The sequence below is a fragment of the Erithacus rubecula genome (assembly GCF_903797595.1).
Source record: "Erithacus rubecula genome assembly, chromosome: 3".
Classification (NCBI taxonomy): domain Eukaryota; kingdom Metazoa; phylum Chordata; class Aves; order Passeriformes; family Muscicapidae; genus Erithacus; species Erithacus rubecula.
In genome coordinates, this window is record NC_136689.1 from 88,698,232 (window position 1) to 88,715,419 (window position 17,188).

Sequence of the window (17,188 nt, forward strand, 5' to 3'; positions counted from 1 at the left end):
CACAGTACAGAGCACTGGCAGTCATGAAGGAGCTTAGCAGGAGCTATGGGTACTCAGTCCTTCCAAGCACCAGAAGCAGGAGTTTGCATTTGTAACCTTACTTACAGTTATGGTCTTCTCAAACCAGGAATCCACAAATTCCTGTATAGATTCATACAATGCTGCAATTTGGTTCTTAAATTCAAGGTAATCTTTTTCAAACTAGAATAAAAGCAAAAGAAAAAAATAATTTATAATGCTGTTTTTATTTTATTTAAAAAATCCTTTCTGTGAAGCTTTTCAGGAATCTGTTCTGTCTACCTGGTGCATGTGTTCAGCACTGCATTAAAAAGAACAGGAACAACACCAGCACCAAAGGCATTTACACTAAGCAGAACAAACAAAACATAAGCAGTGCTAGGTTACATGATTAAATCCTAATCTTTATGAACACAAAGGAGCACAGAGGAACACAGACAGGTCAAGGAAAACTCATAACCTCATCAGAGAGAACAAAGCACACTCATCAGCTACTTGCAGCCCTGCCACAGGAGAGTGCTCAGCTCACTGTCCAGGTATGAAACCCACCAAAGATGAGCAAACTGGCAGGCTCTCTAGAGCACCTTGCAGACTAATGGAGGTTGTTACCAAATATAGCAGCTCCTACAAGTAATTTGGGGGCTTATCTGTAACAATTTTTTCATTAGAGTCCAAAATACTGATAGCCAATCAAAAAGAGTTCAATAGAAACTTCGCTCAAGCTTCTGCATAAGCTTGGGAAGAGAGTACATAATAGACATTGCTCCAAACATTGAGGTGTAGAGAAAGTCATGCCATTTTTTAACCCCTCCAAATTCCAGCAAACAGTAAATGCCTTCTTTCAGGTAGAAGCCACACAGCAAGTATTACACAAACACACAGCAAATACTAGAGGAACACATGCCATCAAAGCCAGAAGAAAGCCAAAACTACTGCCAAGTTAAATGTTTGAAGGAAAGTTAATGACAGTGGCAAGCTTTGGTTCAGGAAGGCAGGACAGTAAGTCAACACTTTAGAACTTCTATTGTGAGACCTCTAACCCTGAAAAACAAGCAGGCTACAGCTCAAGAAAAGCAACTCATTTCCAGCTTGCACAGGATTAAAACATGAGACTGGACCATTTGAAAAGTCACTTTTTATCATTCTGTTCAGCACTGGGATTAACATCATTCCCTTTTCCCTCTAAAATGTGCAACTATATGCCTTTACTAACTTTGCTATAACACTGCCATTACTGTTATTTTTAATAATAGTAACACTTACAACTAGACAAATTATATTTGGTGTGTTAATAAACCTAAATTAGTTTTCACTCTGCAGTTCAAAATATATGCATCTCAAAACAATCAGGATTAGGAAAATTAGTTTGCAGCATTACCTATCACACAAAACCTAGTTTACAAAAAGTTAACAAAAACATTAGTAAGAAAAAGCAAATTTACTCAAAAACTTTCAAATTTTATTAAAATATGTGAGAGTATTGGTAGTATTGTTACTGCAAAATAATATATGCATTTTTATAATATTCAACATTCTTTGCATAACTCCAGTGAAAAGCACAGAATCAACAGAGTGCTTGTCACACAAGTGCTGAATGTAAGTACCTCTTTTTTCCTGTGGTCCAGAACATCATACTGTTTAGATTTTGCATTTGTAGCAATGATCTGGTATTGAGTAGTGATCTTGTCAATGCCTTCTATTTTTATACACTGGAGCTCCAATAGGCTTTCCATAGTATTGCTCATATCTGAAATTTTCTCCAAACGTTTACAGAAGGTCTCAAATTTTCCAAATATGTAGTTTTCACTAACAATAAAAAAACAGAGGGATTTCTATGAAAATCTCTGCAACAGATTTTTATTTAACCCACATATATTCTACCAGAGCTGCTATCAAGTTTCACACACAGACACATAAAAAAATAATACTTTAATGATTACGTATCAACAAAAAAAAATTTAAACTCACATATATAAACTACGAAATACTTAATCATTACATATGTCAATTAAAAGCCTTTACCACATTTCACAGGAGTAATTCTTTCAAATAATATATTTGCAGGAGAAGAAATGCCCCATGATTTAAGTGCAATACAGGTAAAGCACTCCTTGGCATTGTGAGAGAGAAGCCAGTTCAAAGCTGACTGAATTCCCTGAGAGCATTTTCACTTATATTCATAATTCAAATTTTTTAGGATTTAATACCATACGAATATATTTGTACTCAATTCATAAATGCATAAATTCTGCTGCAGTCCCATTGGACATGTGCTGAATCAACAAGTGACTGGCAAAAACCTGGTTTATTCCTGAATAAAAATAAAATACCCACTTTGCAAGGTCATCTTCTGATTACAAAATGTACTTCATTTTAATTGAGCATTTAGCTTTTCTGTTAGCCAGCAGATATAATTACATCCCATTTATAAATTTTACTTATCAATATGATTCAATATTGGAGTGAATTATTTACCTGATATCAAATTGCCTGTCACTTGGATTTTCCTTTAGATCCTCCCTAATTTTCTGAAAGGATGTTTGATACTTTTCTTTGAGGAAAAAGCATTGTTGTATCCTCTTTAGCAATTCTTGCCTGAGGAAGAAAATACAGAAGACAGAGAATCCTCCTAAGTTTTCAAAAGAGTATAAAATCTTCAAAAGAGTATAAATAAAAATGAAATATTTTTGTCAAATATGCAACTTTGCAAAATAAGACCGCAAAATTATACACTACAAGAAAAACACTCAAAATATGATGGCTTTGAGTCAAAAGTTTTTGACTGGAACCTGTTATCTAGATTGGGTTATTTTTATCTTGGGTTTTATTGTCATCAATCCAAAACTTGCATGGCATAGTCCCCAAAGGATGTACACCAGGTTAATGCTGGCTACTGAATGCTTGCAGTTTGGCCACTTCTCATCTTCTTTACAGAGTATTGCTTTGGTTTTTCCTAAGCAGACAAGACTGGAAAGTATTTTTCAACACCCAAAGAGCTGGTGCATGAGGAGAGTCTTGTTTTTCTAAAAAGATACACCAGGAAGAACTTACTTCCTAAGGCCACAGATAGTTACATCTTGCACACAGTTGTTCATTAACTTTGAGGTACCACATGAAATACATAGATGAAGCATGGAAACAATCAATAAGCCATTTACCTGGAGCTGTTCCTCCACTTTGGCTTTGTCTTTCATCTCCCAAAAGATTACTGGGAATTAAAATGGTAGTCAAATTTATAGGCTGAAACCAGTAATTGGGAGAAACTTTTGCAGGGATGGGAGATTCAGTAAATGAGAAGAATGTCTCAAAAGTAATTCAGATAAAATAAACAAAATATGTACTCTATTTTTATTTGCTTTCATTCTTATAATAAACATAACTAGTACTTAATTGACTACAGGTAATTTCTGAAAAGTTCCCTTTATCTACATTAATTACAGGAGGAATCAAAATTGTAAGATTTACTTTTACTTCTCCTGGACTGTTACCTCAGTGTCACTTTGACTTGGCTGGAATTTAAGCAGAGACATCCTGACTATTTGCTTTGATGGAGCTTGTAATACATTTTCCTTTTCATATCAGTATCCTTACTCTCACTCCAGCTAGACTATTCCAAGAGACTATTCCAATTATTAATCTTCTAGACAACAACTTCAGAGATGTCCATTTTAACTTCTCTCTGTGGTTTCCCCCTTCTTTTGTTTTCATGAAAATAATTTCTAATAAATAAATGCTCTTATATCCTGTGTCACCTGCACTTGTCATCCTTCAGATACACTCATTCTGCCAGTGACATCAGCATTCACCACCCAATGAATAAGTTTTATACAAACACCTCTGGGCTTCCATTTATGCTGAATGTAGCACTTGGACAAGTAGCCACAGAGAAGATAATTCATCCTTTCCCTGAAAAGTTCCACAACACAACTGAGTTGTGATTTTGATCCTGCTATATATTGTTCCCTTCCTCAAACTGACTTTCATGTCCAGTAACAGCAAAATATAAATCTTGGATGGAACTTTGCCAGTCTGTGCTCAGAGCTTTTTTATGAAGTATTTCAGCTCCCAGTTCCAATTTCTTAAGTGTGGTTTGGTCTAAAAGAATCTATGTGGACAACATATCGAGTGTTGAATACTAGTATCTATGACATGTTTTCCAATAACAGGTTTTTTTCAAACAAATTTTTAAATTTGTGTTTGCAGAGTACTTAATTCTACACAGAATTAGTAGTTACCAGCTTAAAATTAACATAGGAATCTGTAGGAGGACAAAGGGCTATTTAAATGTACCTATTTATAATCTTGATGGTTAATCTGTAATTTTACTTCTCATATTAACAATAGAAGATGAAATTATTAAAATTCTACTACCTGTCCAGGTCCCAGATTTTTGAAACACCTTCACACAGATAGGTCTTGCATGTGTTAATCATTTGATTGGTGATTTTCAGGAACAAGGATGTCATGTGCTCTGATGTGTTGTAGTATGGTGAGATACAGTAGATCATACAGACAGTGCTCATTAAACTGGGAATGTGTTCCATCACTGTTATCTATAATAGTAAAAAAAAATGGGAAAGACAGAAATCTGAATTTCCTCAAATTTAACACAATGAAAAGTGTGACAGCTCTGGAAATATGTTTACCACGGACAAACACCTTTTTGTGGTTTTGTCATTATGAAATGGACCATCCAATTCATTTGTGAGGACCTATCACACCTTGACCAAGACAAAAAGCATGAAAAAAAGGCAATGAATAAAGGAATAGGTCTTTCACAGATTGGGATTTTTCAGAGGAAAACCAGAGACTCTACTCTGCTTGGCCATGGCCTCAAGAATAAGAAGGTGCTGTAATCTGCTTTGCAGAGGAACATACTACCTGAGGAAAAGATGTCACATACTGCTGGAAAATAGCTGAATATCTGTAGGAAGGACAACAAGAAATTTGGTCTTTCCTTATTTTGCCTAGATCTGTACAGAAGAGAAATCCAGAAGGGCAACAATAATCTCATTTCTACTGGACACTGAACTATAGAGTTTTCTGTGTCACAAAAATATTTCAGAAAAATTCATGCAAGCCAGATACACTGAAAACCCAGAACAAGAGACTGGTCTAGAAAAGCATAAAAAATGTATGGTATCTTCAAGTCAAATATGGCAGAACAGTGGATATTTGCAAAAGAAGTGCAGTGTAAACTAGTAGAATGGATTCAAAAGAGATCAAGTTCTGAGAACTATACTTAGAAAAATTGTTACCAGCTTGATTATATGTAAATATTCTGAACTATGCAAGCCTGGACAATTTTGTCTAATGTCTGTATAGTTAAAATGCATGTTCTCACTTTAAAAAATGAACTCTGAGACCCATATGGTTATGAAAATAAGTTTTATCAACCAGGTGCTACCTATAAGACAGTCCTACCTATGACAGTGCTACCTACAAGAGAAACAGCTTTAACCTCTAAAATAAGTGGAAGCTGACCAATTTCCACTCAACCAAAGGTTTAAGATCATTTTACGACTTTTGCAATGAAACAACCACAAGTAATTCCTAACTAAAGCATGCAGATAGAAGAGATGCCATATGTGAGGCCCAAGCTCACAAAGGCAATTCAGCTCATTACTAGGTTACAAAAAACACAATCTGATGCTTAGGTTTTTTTCACTTCAATTATCATCTGGAATGATAACTACTCCAAAAAAAAAGATATTCTTGTCTCTGGTTAATTCAAACTCAGTAAGTTCAATTCACTAATGCCTAAGGAGTTAAGCTGTCCACTAATGATTAAGTAAAAGACTTAAATATTAAAAGGAAAAGTAGCTTTTTTACAGCAACAAAAGCCCTTCCTTTCTTTTCTGAATTTCACATTAAGTGCCTTTACAGTACTTACAGGTGAAGCATTGGCAAGTGGTCCAAAAAATTTATCCAATGTATATAAATACCTCACATTGTCTTTAGCTTCATTGGCAGCAATTGTTATACTACCATCCTGAAGGGATGAGAAAAAAAAGAAGGAATAGAATTATTACTGTGAAAGTTTTCTTAACAAGTTCTTTCTCTCTTGCGGCATACAAGTCTGTGATTAAACCTTGCAAACACTTTCCCACAGAAGTGCTTTCAAATATGCTATTTATTTTTCACATAATAAATAACTGCTTTTACATGCAAAAACTGGTAAGATCTTCCAAGGTCAGCAACATTTTGGATGTCGTTTAAAGGAAGTCCTTACTTAGATCTCCAAAGATTTTTCCTCCTCATGGATCCAACTTAGATTTTAGAATGGTTCAGCACAGGACTCAGTCTACAAAACTTAGACAAGATCCCTGAAACGTTACTAGGGTGCTTCCCAACACTATCTAATAAACACTTGGTTAGGGACAATGAGTTCACAACTAATGCATGTACACTCTTATGTTCATGTCAGGTGGAACTAGCCACTACTAAGGAGGCCAGTTCATAGGAAGGAAAACATCTAGTTCATCATTCTTGGCTTGTACTGGCTCTGTACAGACACTTTTATCCAAATTCCATTTACCATAAAGGTCTGCAAGTACAGTAATCACAAAATCAAAACTTTTCCTGGTGTACTCTTAAAACAATAGAATACTTTCTTAAACAATAGAAGAGCTACATTTTGGGAGTTGGGATGGGTGGGGGTCTCGTTGACTATACATGATCTACAGCTTATTTTCTGTCTTGCCCACAATTCTGCCTGAGAAGTTTATATGAAGTAGCAGTTATGCCACTAGAAGTCTGCTCTCAACAATTCTAAAAGCATTATGATGGACTTTCAGACTTCTACAGCTGGCCTGCACAAGATTCAGTTTGTCAGAGACAGAAAAATGTTGTACTGCTTCACTTCTTTACTTCTGCACAGCCTTTCCATCTATAATGTTAATAAAACACATTACAGAAGTACTGACTTCTTTTCATGCTATCTATTTAATTTCAGCATCATTGATGCTATATGTTCCAACAAACAGATAATAAACCACAGTGTAAAACCAGCATAAACACTCAAAGTTATTTTTATTACTAGCATTGTGTTCAGTTCTGCATATATTATAAACACACTACTGTAATAATTTAAAATTCTAATTTGGAAGTAATAATTACCAGTTCCTTCCACTGTTTTAATGTCTTTGATCTTGCTGCCTGAAGAATACTTATAATTTTCTTTACTTTTGTACTCTTGATCTCTTCCAAAAGGCTTTGAAGAAAGAAACATATTTAATACTCTTTCTCTGGAATAAAAGTTACACTTATTTTTAATTTTTTTAAGTCTCTGAGAAATAATGCAGGGATTTCACCTGTTAAATGATGACATTCTTGACTTCCAGTATTCCAGCTCTGCAGATGGGCCAACATCATCAGCTTCTCTTCTAATTTGTTTACTCTCCACTAAAACCTGTCCAATCTGTTTGATCCAAATCATGACCACTTCTTCAAGTTTCTCAGTGACTTCTGCATTAGTGCCTTCAAAACCATAGAATTGGACAGTTTAATAAGCACCAAGAAATAATACAGAAATTTTTAACTACAGAAGCAAAGTATTCTTCCAAACATCATCTGAGACTACATAAGCTCTGTATATTTGAATCACTGACCAGCAGGAAAAGATTAAGACTGTAAGGACAAGATGTACACATGTAACACTTGTGTCTACCTACTCTGTTACTATTGCATATCCTTTACAATGGAAACAGTTACAGAAATACAGTGAGTTCATAAGAAATGGTAGAAAGCTATTGTTGAAAGACTACTCTTTTTCTTATAAAAACATGTATGTAAAAAATTTTTTAATAAATACAGGTTTTTTATTTACAGAGTCAGATAACATTGGATAGGATTTTCCTAGTATCAAAGAAAGTGAATAGTGCACACACTAGTATGTGGATTCACTCAGTAACTACCCTGCCAGTAAACTAGGAGGGATTCAGACAACTGCTTGCATGATATATCAAGCAAATACCTAATTCTTTAAGATCTATGAGCTAAAGTGTGAGCAAATGATTGATGGTCTTATCATTAAACAATCACAAGCCTGGAAAGAGTAAGCAGAAAAATGTATACAGCTCAGGGAACATGAATTAATTCTTCAAAGTAAATTTTCACTAATGACATGCCATTTATTTTATAAACAGCATCACTGTTTGCTTTGGTTAGGAATTACTCACCTGCAGCTATGTAGTCAGATGGGTTCTGTAAGTTTCTGACATAAACATCAATATCCACTTTAGCGAGCTGAATTTTATCTTCTATATTCTGTCTAGATGATGACAAAGTACTCACAAATTTATCCACTGCATACAGAAACTCTTGTATCTGGCTGTTCTTCAAGCCCTCTTGCACAGCTCCCCAGTTCTGATTATTTTATGATATATGCAAAAACCAAAAAAGCAAGGGTCATGCTTCCTTTTGGTTTTTTGACCACAATAGATATCTTTCATTAGAAAATAATTTCTTATTCATAGCAGTATAAAAAGATTTATCAACATGCCCTTCAAAATATAGTCATCGATGCTTTAAAGTGTTCATTGATTCAATTTGTCATTTAGACAAGAAGAGACAAACAAGCAGGAGGCTCTAAGAAATAAAAGTCCCTGACTTCACTCTGACATGACTGAAGTCAGCTGTCATTGATTTCACACTGGATTGTATTTTGTTAAGTTTTATTTTTCTCCTGAACAGAGAAAACAGACTCTAATCTCCTTTTCTTCTACTGGGGAAAGAACATGACAGTGTATGTTGTATAACAGCACACACCACCATTATTCCCAGCAGAAAGTGAGCTTCTTTGTGTTTGCCACTCTGAACGTGTGCTTCCACAGCAACTGAACAAACTGTGATGCTTTACAAATGCCATGGAATAAGGACAGCTCAAAGAAGCTGGATATTCTAGATATAACACTGTTCTTGCTGTCCATGCTCCAGAATAAAGTCATGGACTGATCTCTTGTGCTGACAGGACTTGACACTTCTTCCAACCCAGGTTTAATCTAGTTTTCACAAAGTCATGTATGGTTGGTATGGTTGCTGTGTTATATTCTCCTTTGTCACAATAATTAAAGTGGGCACTATTGCTTGAAAATAAACAGTATCTACATGAATTTCAAATATTTGTATAAATAGAAATTGCATGACTCCCATAAAGGCCTATATTAGATTTTTATCTTCTTATATCCTCTCTTCTAGGTCCAAGAGATGCACAAACAGAACTGCAGCAGCAACATGCCTTACTTCCACATATTCTTGGGAAAAAAAGTCGGATTGTTTGATTACCTGTTGGGATTTAAGAGCTGGTATTGTGATCTGTGACAAAAAGAATTCCAGACCCTGAAGGATATTTCCATTAGTACAATCAAACATGCCAAAATTCACCTCCTTTGGGAAGAAACAAAAATCAGCACAGTGCATGTAAACTTCTGCAGCATTACACTATTTGAGTGAAATTTAAATACATAGCAGACACATTCACAGTCCATGACTATGCAACATGTGTATCTTTGAAAGTCAGAAAAGGCTGTTACAGAACTTTTTTTTATGCACAACAAACTATGAGAGGCTTATGTTAGTTCCAAGAATTATCTTTATTTTAGTCTAAAAGATACAGTTTAAGTGCAGCATTTCAATAATCTAGGCTCATTACTTAAAATAAAACCTTCCAGTTTAGATCTTTATCTTCTATTGTCATTAAAATTCATATTAGAATTACTAATTAATAATTATATTTATTAATTAAAATATTTGGTTTTAATAATACCACAGAAGCTAATTTATAAATCATTATAATTTTACTTTACCACAAATACTTACTCTTATAAAAAAGAACTTCTGTTAATCATACAACTAGACATTTTCAAGAAAGCATTCCCTATTTTTTTCTGGCTTTTTTTCATGAACAAAAGTCTGAGGAAATATACTGCATGATTTTGTTCTGACCTGAGAGACATTTGATGCAGTTATAACTTCATCTGATGTTCTTAGGAAAAATGCACAAGTTCCTGTAAAGTCCTGTAAATAGGGCCAAATGGATACAGTTAAAAATAATACATGTATACAGTAAAAGTAATTTACTTTAAAATTTACCTTCCCTAAAAATGTGCTGAAAACAAAACTGCAAAAAATCAATTACTCAAAAAGATAGGTTGAAACTGTTTGTAGGATATTTGAAAATCTGTCCTTCTCAAATCAAATACTGCTTTTTCCCTGTCTGACACAAGAATGTCAAAAATGGCCTTTTGGACAGACTGGCTCAGTGTTGTACCTTTACTAAGAAAATGCAGTTCAGGGAGAGCTTGTGACCTAGGCTATTTCCTGTTATTGTACTTGAATGATGCTTACTTTATCTATTTATCCATTAAACCTAATAACAAACCTAATAATAACTCAATTGCAGCAAATTTGAATTGGCAGAGGAATAAACCTCACTTTTACCCCAAAAGCAAGAAAGAATTCTTCTGCTATGTCTTTTCTGCCATTACAGTAACACAACATAACATAACATAACATAACATAACATAACATAACATATAACATAACATAACATAACATAACATAACATAACATAACATAACATAACACAACACAACATGCTCTTTGGGGCTAACAAGAAACAACAATAACAACAAAAATGAAAACCAAAGCACCACCAGGCCTTTTTCAAAGACCGTTGTATATGAAGAGCTGATTACCCCCAAAAGAGATGGCAAAAACCAAAATTCTTAACAATAATCTTAACATTCTGTTGACTAATGCTTAGATATTACAGGAAGGAGTTTATTATAAGAATTTGAATGGAATAAATGATTTATTAAAGATATTTTTTTAGTAATGTGCAGAATTATTTGAAAGGGCGTAGAAAGCCACTGAAGAACTGCACTTTTAAACTAGAAGTGCACAAGCCCTGGAAAATACTTAACAGGCAGTCATTAAAAAATGTTAGGATCTGCAATATTTTAACAAGGATTTATTTGACCTGCTCTCCTCTCAGATAGTGAAATCACTACTTCTTTACTGATGAAGGCCAACCTCAGCTCAAGAAATGCTGGGAGTCCCTGCATTAATGAGAACAGAGACTACGTACTTAAATATCTATCCAAGAATCACAAAAAATTGTATAACACTGCAGAACTTTTATGGCTTTCAATATTTTAGTTTTTAATGTCATCTAATGAATTTTTTCAACCATACCTCAGTGGAACCCATGGTAATAAATAACTTCTTCTGAGGCAAATTGTTTGCTGACCCATCTGGCCTCAATGCATTCGACTTTTGCTAGCAATAAAATTATAAATAAGAGGTTAATAAAATAAAAACCTTACCATACAAATACTTCACCCATTTGAATATGTCAATTATAACTAAGTCCATTCTGATTAAGTTTGTAATTCCCAGACAGAAATCATGAGGTTTGCATTCTCTGGAGAATAAGCTTTGCCTGAATCCTAGTAAACACTTTCACAGACCACTCTTTCAGAAAAAAAAAAAAAAAAAAAAAAAAAAAAAAAAAAAAAAAAAAAAAACACAAACAAACAAAAAAAAACCTCCCACCAAAAAAAAAAAAAAAAAAAAAAAAAACAAAAAAAAACCCAAAAAAACAACAACAAAAAAACAAGAAGAGGAAAAAGTCTCAGAAAATATAAGGAAATTAAATCGAAAGTGATTCCCAGTGAAAATTCCTCTATGAAAACAGCTCACAGAAAGATTAATAAGCTTGGTCTGCAAAGTCATAATGTAACCGTGAATGGGACTCACAAGCAATACCATCTCAGCTACATGCTGCCAAAAATGAAAAGAAATTTATCTTTCTGCCCATTTCTTTAACCAGACATCACACAAAACTTTCTCTCCAGGAAGTCATGCTGCCATTGGCCCCTCTACACTGAGATGTATCTTTAATCTTTTCTATTTGAAGCAACAAAAAAGCTTAAACCTAATAAAGACCTGCTTCCCTCTAACTATGTGTCATGTATTTTGGAAAATAATCTATTGAAACTTGGAAGAATGTGACAGAAAATAATGTGGGAGTAGCTTGCAGGTATATTTCTCTCTAAAGTTGAGAAGAGCCTTCTTCCTCAAAAGTCAAGTGTTCAGCTCCTGCTAGACTAAACATGTGATGTGTGACACACAGCAGTGGCTCCTCACTTCCACCCCAAATCAGCATCTGCTGACCCCTACACACGGTCTCAAGTGAACATCATGCACATAAGATGGTGAAAAAGAAAGATAAAAATATGAGAAGCAGCAAAGAAAGGCTCTTTGGTAATATTGATAAGGACATGCCTACCAGTTAGGCCAATAGTTTGCCCTGCTCAGTATTTTGTCTCCAAAAACAACAGGGCAAGCACATCTAATACTGCCCTTGAGTAAACCCCAATTCTCCAGTGTGCTTCAAATCAAATTGTTGACAGAACAGTCAGACTAATGAGATCTCTTCACTCATCAGAATGTGGTGGAAGATGCTAGAGATGACATTCATACTTTCCATCAGAAACATTTTAATACTATGCTACTTCTGAAACAGAACTCCCATAAATTGATGTTTTTATGGTTAAAAGGATCAAAATAAAACTAAATTAAATGCAGCAATGAAACGTTTCATTTAACCCAGGCTGGGCATTTTTTTTCCGATTTGTCAGTTAAGGAAAACAATGCCAAGATTCTTAGTTTCATCTTGATTAAGTCAGAGAACAAAACATTATTCCAGAAATGTGTATGCCTAGTCCCAGTGAAGCAAAAAAAACATTAAACTGTTTTGACAAAGCTGAGCAGAGCTCATTCTGTGCTTTGCAAAGTCTCTAAGCAATTCCAGTGACACTCAAAATTTCTTTTAATTTATCTAGATTATAATGATTCTGTAATTCATTCTGCATTTAACTGATGATCAAGAATTATCAATCAGTTTTTCTCCTCAATGAGTCCAAAATGCCACCACAGGGTGAGTTAGCTCTCCCTACAATGGCTTCTCACTGACACAGTTTGAAAGGACTGATGAAGAACTTCTGGAAGCCCACAAGATTTGTGTTAGACAACATCAAGGAGACTTGGCATCTTCTGATATCACACATTCAGTGGTAACTGAACAAATTATTTCACTCTTTATGCAGAGGTTTCTCCTTCTCAAAACTTAAAAGGGAAAAAAATACAACTCAAGGACCACAGCTACACTATTTCTAGTCACAGTTTTCCAAGCTTATTTTCTGCATAATGGAACAGACCTGAATATGATGCCACCTAAATTTAGAAAGAAATTGCATTCTTTTTCACCCTCTTGAATGAGTGCTTTGTCCATAGTGAAATTGGTGCAGTTCAAACCAAAAGAGAACAAACTAGTTCTTACACAGGCAGCTCTCCCATTCCTAGAATACTTATGCTAGCTAATCTAGTATTTTAAACTCTGAATACCATGAACACCATAATCTCTATCACTTTTGAAATCTAAATTTTTATTCTACTTGGCCATTTTTAAGTTTTCCTTTGTGAAAACAAGAACAGTATCAAATTATTCCACAAGGCATCCTTCAATTTCCACATAAGCCAAGATAGGAGTATTTAAACATTGAGGTCCAAGTTCTTTCCACACTAGCATAAATAGCAAAAAAATAAAATCCATTAAGATTTTTTGAATTTTGCAACAGTCTTGTGATTTATTTTTTTAAAATGGAAATTCGCTTTTGCAGAAGCATTAATGCAACCATACCTGCAATACATCTTGATAAAAGAAGATCAACTTTTTAAGCCCACTAGGGGCAAAGAATTGTTCTATTAGTTGAAAATAAAAAAAAAAAAAAAAAAAAACGATTGTAGTTAATTGTGAGATAGTTTAAAAGCACTAAGAATTTTAGAAATATTTATTGTAATAACAGTTTAATATTTACCTTGTCATCAGAAATAATGGTCTCCTCCACTTGCTGCTCACTCAAGTCTATCCCATCTGCTAATCTTGATATCAAATACCTGTGTCTTCCATCTATCTGAGCTCTTCTCTCCTCTTTGGTTATAGTGGCTTGCTTGGCTAGTTCTTTTCTGCTTTCACTGGAATGTACTATACTGTTCTTAACAGTAGACTACAAAACAGAAGTTTGTTACAGAGGGATTATTTTTCCTCACCTAAGGTTTGTATTTTATATTGTTGATCTTTAAACTGGTTTCAGAAACTACTTCAAGCAGGAACATGAAATAATTACAGATAAAAGAACAGTAATAATTGACTTGCTAGGCCACAATTATTTCTCAGTATAAAGCTGCTATGAAAATATCATATCTGAAACTCCAGATGAGGACCTCAGAACCAGATGTGGATCCATGCTAAGGTCACAATACAAATTTAATACTATAACAGCCCTAATTCAAATCTCAGCTTTGTGAATCCAGGTTTCAAACTTCTATATGTCCATATTCTAGATTTGGGATCTATCTCTATACTACCAGTATTTTAATACATAGTATAAAGTTATTTCCCTAAAGGAAATAAATAATCAAATCACTATAAAATCAGTTTCCACAGAAATAAATATACCACTGATGATTAATATACAGATCATATAAAGGTAGCAACACAATTGTAAAGAGGGAGATTTCTATAAAAAAAAGAATTTTTCACAATCTTCGTATCTGTGTGAACAAGACTGAAAATAGATACTGTGACTAACATTTTTAAGTCAATAGAAAATCTTTGGAAGCTATATGGAAAACTAAAGATTTGGGTAAATAAGTAACCACACTGATCATCTCTCTCTACTCTCTAGCTACCATGACATAATTATCTGCGGTTTGAAAATGCCTGAAGTGTCTCTGTACCTCACCGTTTTTATTGGAGAGGAAAAAAAAGATAAATTACATCATTTCCCAGTACTATACATTAATTAGAATTGTAAGTAATCAATCCTACTCTTGGATTAAAAAACAAAAAAGCTGGCCAACTTCCACCTTTGCTTCCTACCATTTGGTCTTATGCTAGACTCTGAACAGATGTTTTCCATCCCTTCTTGTCTCCACCTGCACCTCTTAGAGACCAGGAGACACAATGTCTGAATATCTGTGGTTGTTGGTCAGTATCCTTCTGGTATCTCTAAAAGCTAATTGTGATTCACCAGGTACTTCCCAACTCATCTAGGTCAGTCTTTCATCATTTCTGGTTTCCATGTCAACAACAGATCTCTTATTTTGCATATGCCTTCCCTGATGCAGTATGACCTGATTCAAGTATTCTTAAACACCATCAATTTTAATCATGGCAAAGAAAGGGTATTAACCAGTGGATAACAAAAAAATACATCAAAGACCCCAAAATCCCAGCAACACACATTGTGAGCACAGAAAAGTCAGTGCCCTAACAGTGTAGACTTTGAGTGGTTCACTGCTCCTTTTTCCTTGCAATGAACAGAGACTGAAGGAATTCAGCATGCTTCAGTATTACACAAGCTTTTGTCAGTGAAGACTTAAAGAAAAATCTGTATAGAAGAACATTTAGTGGACAAAAAGTTGTTGAATCACCACCCATTTCAGAACAAAAACACTTGCCAGAAGAACAGCAGTCAAAGATGATCCTGTGACAGCAGATCCTAGCTCAGTGCTCCTTGTCTTCAGGTTCCCTCCATGTCCACGATATTTGCTTTCTGTCTCTAGTTAAAAGAAATTACAAATTCTAATTGTTCAAGTACAACAAATGCATTTACAAGACCTGCAGTGTTGTGTCTTCACATTTGCTAGCTAACCTCCTCACACTGGGGAAAATGAGGCCATTTTATTTCTCAAAAAATTGTATTTACATCCCATCACTGGCAGCAAATAGGATCCCCAGTGGAGCATGCAGTAATGCTTATGAGCAGCACACAAAGCTTCTATGAATTACTATTTAATCTATTTTATACAAATAAGAAGATTGTGACCAAAATTAGAATTCTAATAGCACTCATTTCCATATAAATTTTCTATCAAATTTTATCTCTTTATGCTTGATTAATATGTATTGTATACAGAGTCATAGAATGGTTGAGCTTGGAAGGGATCCTGCTCAAGCAGGGTTACTTGGAGCCAGTTGTCCAGAATGGTTTCTGTATGGCTTTTGAGTATTTCCAAGGATGGAGACTCCATAACTCCCCTGAGCAATCTGTGCCAGTGCTCAGTCACCATCACAGTGTTTCCTGATGTTCAGAGAGAACCTCCTGTGTTTCAGTTTCCACCATTGCCTCTGGTCCCATCACTGGACACCATGGAGAAGAACTTGTCTACCTCTTCTTTACACCTTCCCTTCAGGCATTTACATGCATAGAGAAAATCCCAGCTCTTACCCTTTCCTCATAGGAGAAGTGCTCTACAGCTTTCAACATTTTCATGGTCCTTCACTAGACTCTTTCCAGTATATCCATGTCTCTCTTGTGCTGGGAAGCCTAAAGCTGGACATCCTACTCCAGGTGGGGACTCACCATTGCTGAATGGAGAGGTTGGATCAGCCTCCTTAACCTGCTGTCAATACTTATGCACTCCACGGTATCATCAAGCTCCTTTGCCACTAGAGCCATTCTTGGCTCATGTTCAGCTTGCTGTCCACTGGGAATCTCAGGTTCTTTCCTGCCAATCTGTTTTCCAGCTGTTTAGCCCTCAGCTAGTATTGTTGGATGGACTTGTTCACCCCCAGGTGTAGGAATTCTCTCCAGCCTCTCAAGGTTCCTCTGGATGGCAGCACAACCCTATGGTGTATTGGCCAGCCCTCCCTTTCACGTGTTATCAGCAACCCTGCTGAGGGCACCCTCTGCCCCATCATCCAGATCATCAATGAAGATGTTGAACAGGACTGCACCCCAGAGTACACTGCACGAGTGGCATTAGCTTTCCTCCAGGCCTCACATCCCTCTTCCACTTGCCATGAATATTTATTGATTCAGTACTCTCTAAAGTGATCCTCTTCCCCAAGGTCAGTGAATAAGCAAAGTGAACAGAGGTAAGGGATGCACCCACAGGCACAGAGGGAGATGGCTTTGTTCAATAACTTTTCAACTGACTAATTTAATCTATTACCACTGTTAAAATATTTCAGAAAAATGATACTATATTACGTGCCATCTGTAACGTACAGTCTCTTATGAAGCACTACTCATTTTAATTCCAGAAAAATAGTTTGAATCATGTTACTATGATTCAACATTAGGAAATCTGCTATGGA

General features: G+C 35.2%; 1 protein-coding gene across 1 annotated transcript in view; it reads right to left on the reverse strand.

The window, feature by feature from the left end:
• The window catches only part of LOC306799897 (dynein axonemal heavy chain 5-like), a 144,296-nt gene extending 130,504 nt beyond the window's left edge, over positions 1–13,792 (reverse strand). The window contains exons 1-12 of the mRNA XM_079301529.1: positions 13,724–13,792; positions 11,215–11,298; positions 9,964–10,035; positions 9,304–9,405; positions 8,199–8,385; positions 7,332–7,497; positions 7,138–7,231; positions 5,912–6,010; positions 4,390–4,571; positions 2,494–2,613; positions 1,623–1,824; positions 106–201 (exon numbers count right to left, since the gene is read on the reverse strand). Of these exons, the coding sequence (XP_079157655.1) occupies positions 106–201; positions 1,623–1,824; positions 2,494–2,613; positions 4,390–4,571; positions 5,912–6,010; positions 7,138–7,231; positions 7,332–7,497; positions 8,199–8,385; positions 9,304–9,405; positions 9,964–10,035; positions 11,215–11,229 (1,335 nt within the window). The 5' untranslated portion in view covers positions 11,230–11,298; positions 13,724–13,792. The remainder of the gene's footprint in view (positions 1–105; positions 202–1,622; positions 1,825–2,493; positions 2,614–4,389; positions 4,572–5,911; positions 6,011–7,137; positions 7,232–7,331; positions 7,498–8,198; positions 8,386–9,303; positions 9,406–9,963; positions 10,036–11,214; positions 11,299–13,723) is intronic.
• Between the last annotated feature and the right edge of the window lie 3,396 nt (positions 13,793–17,188).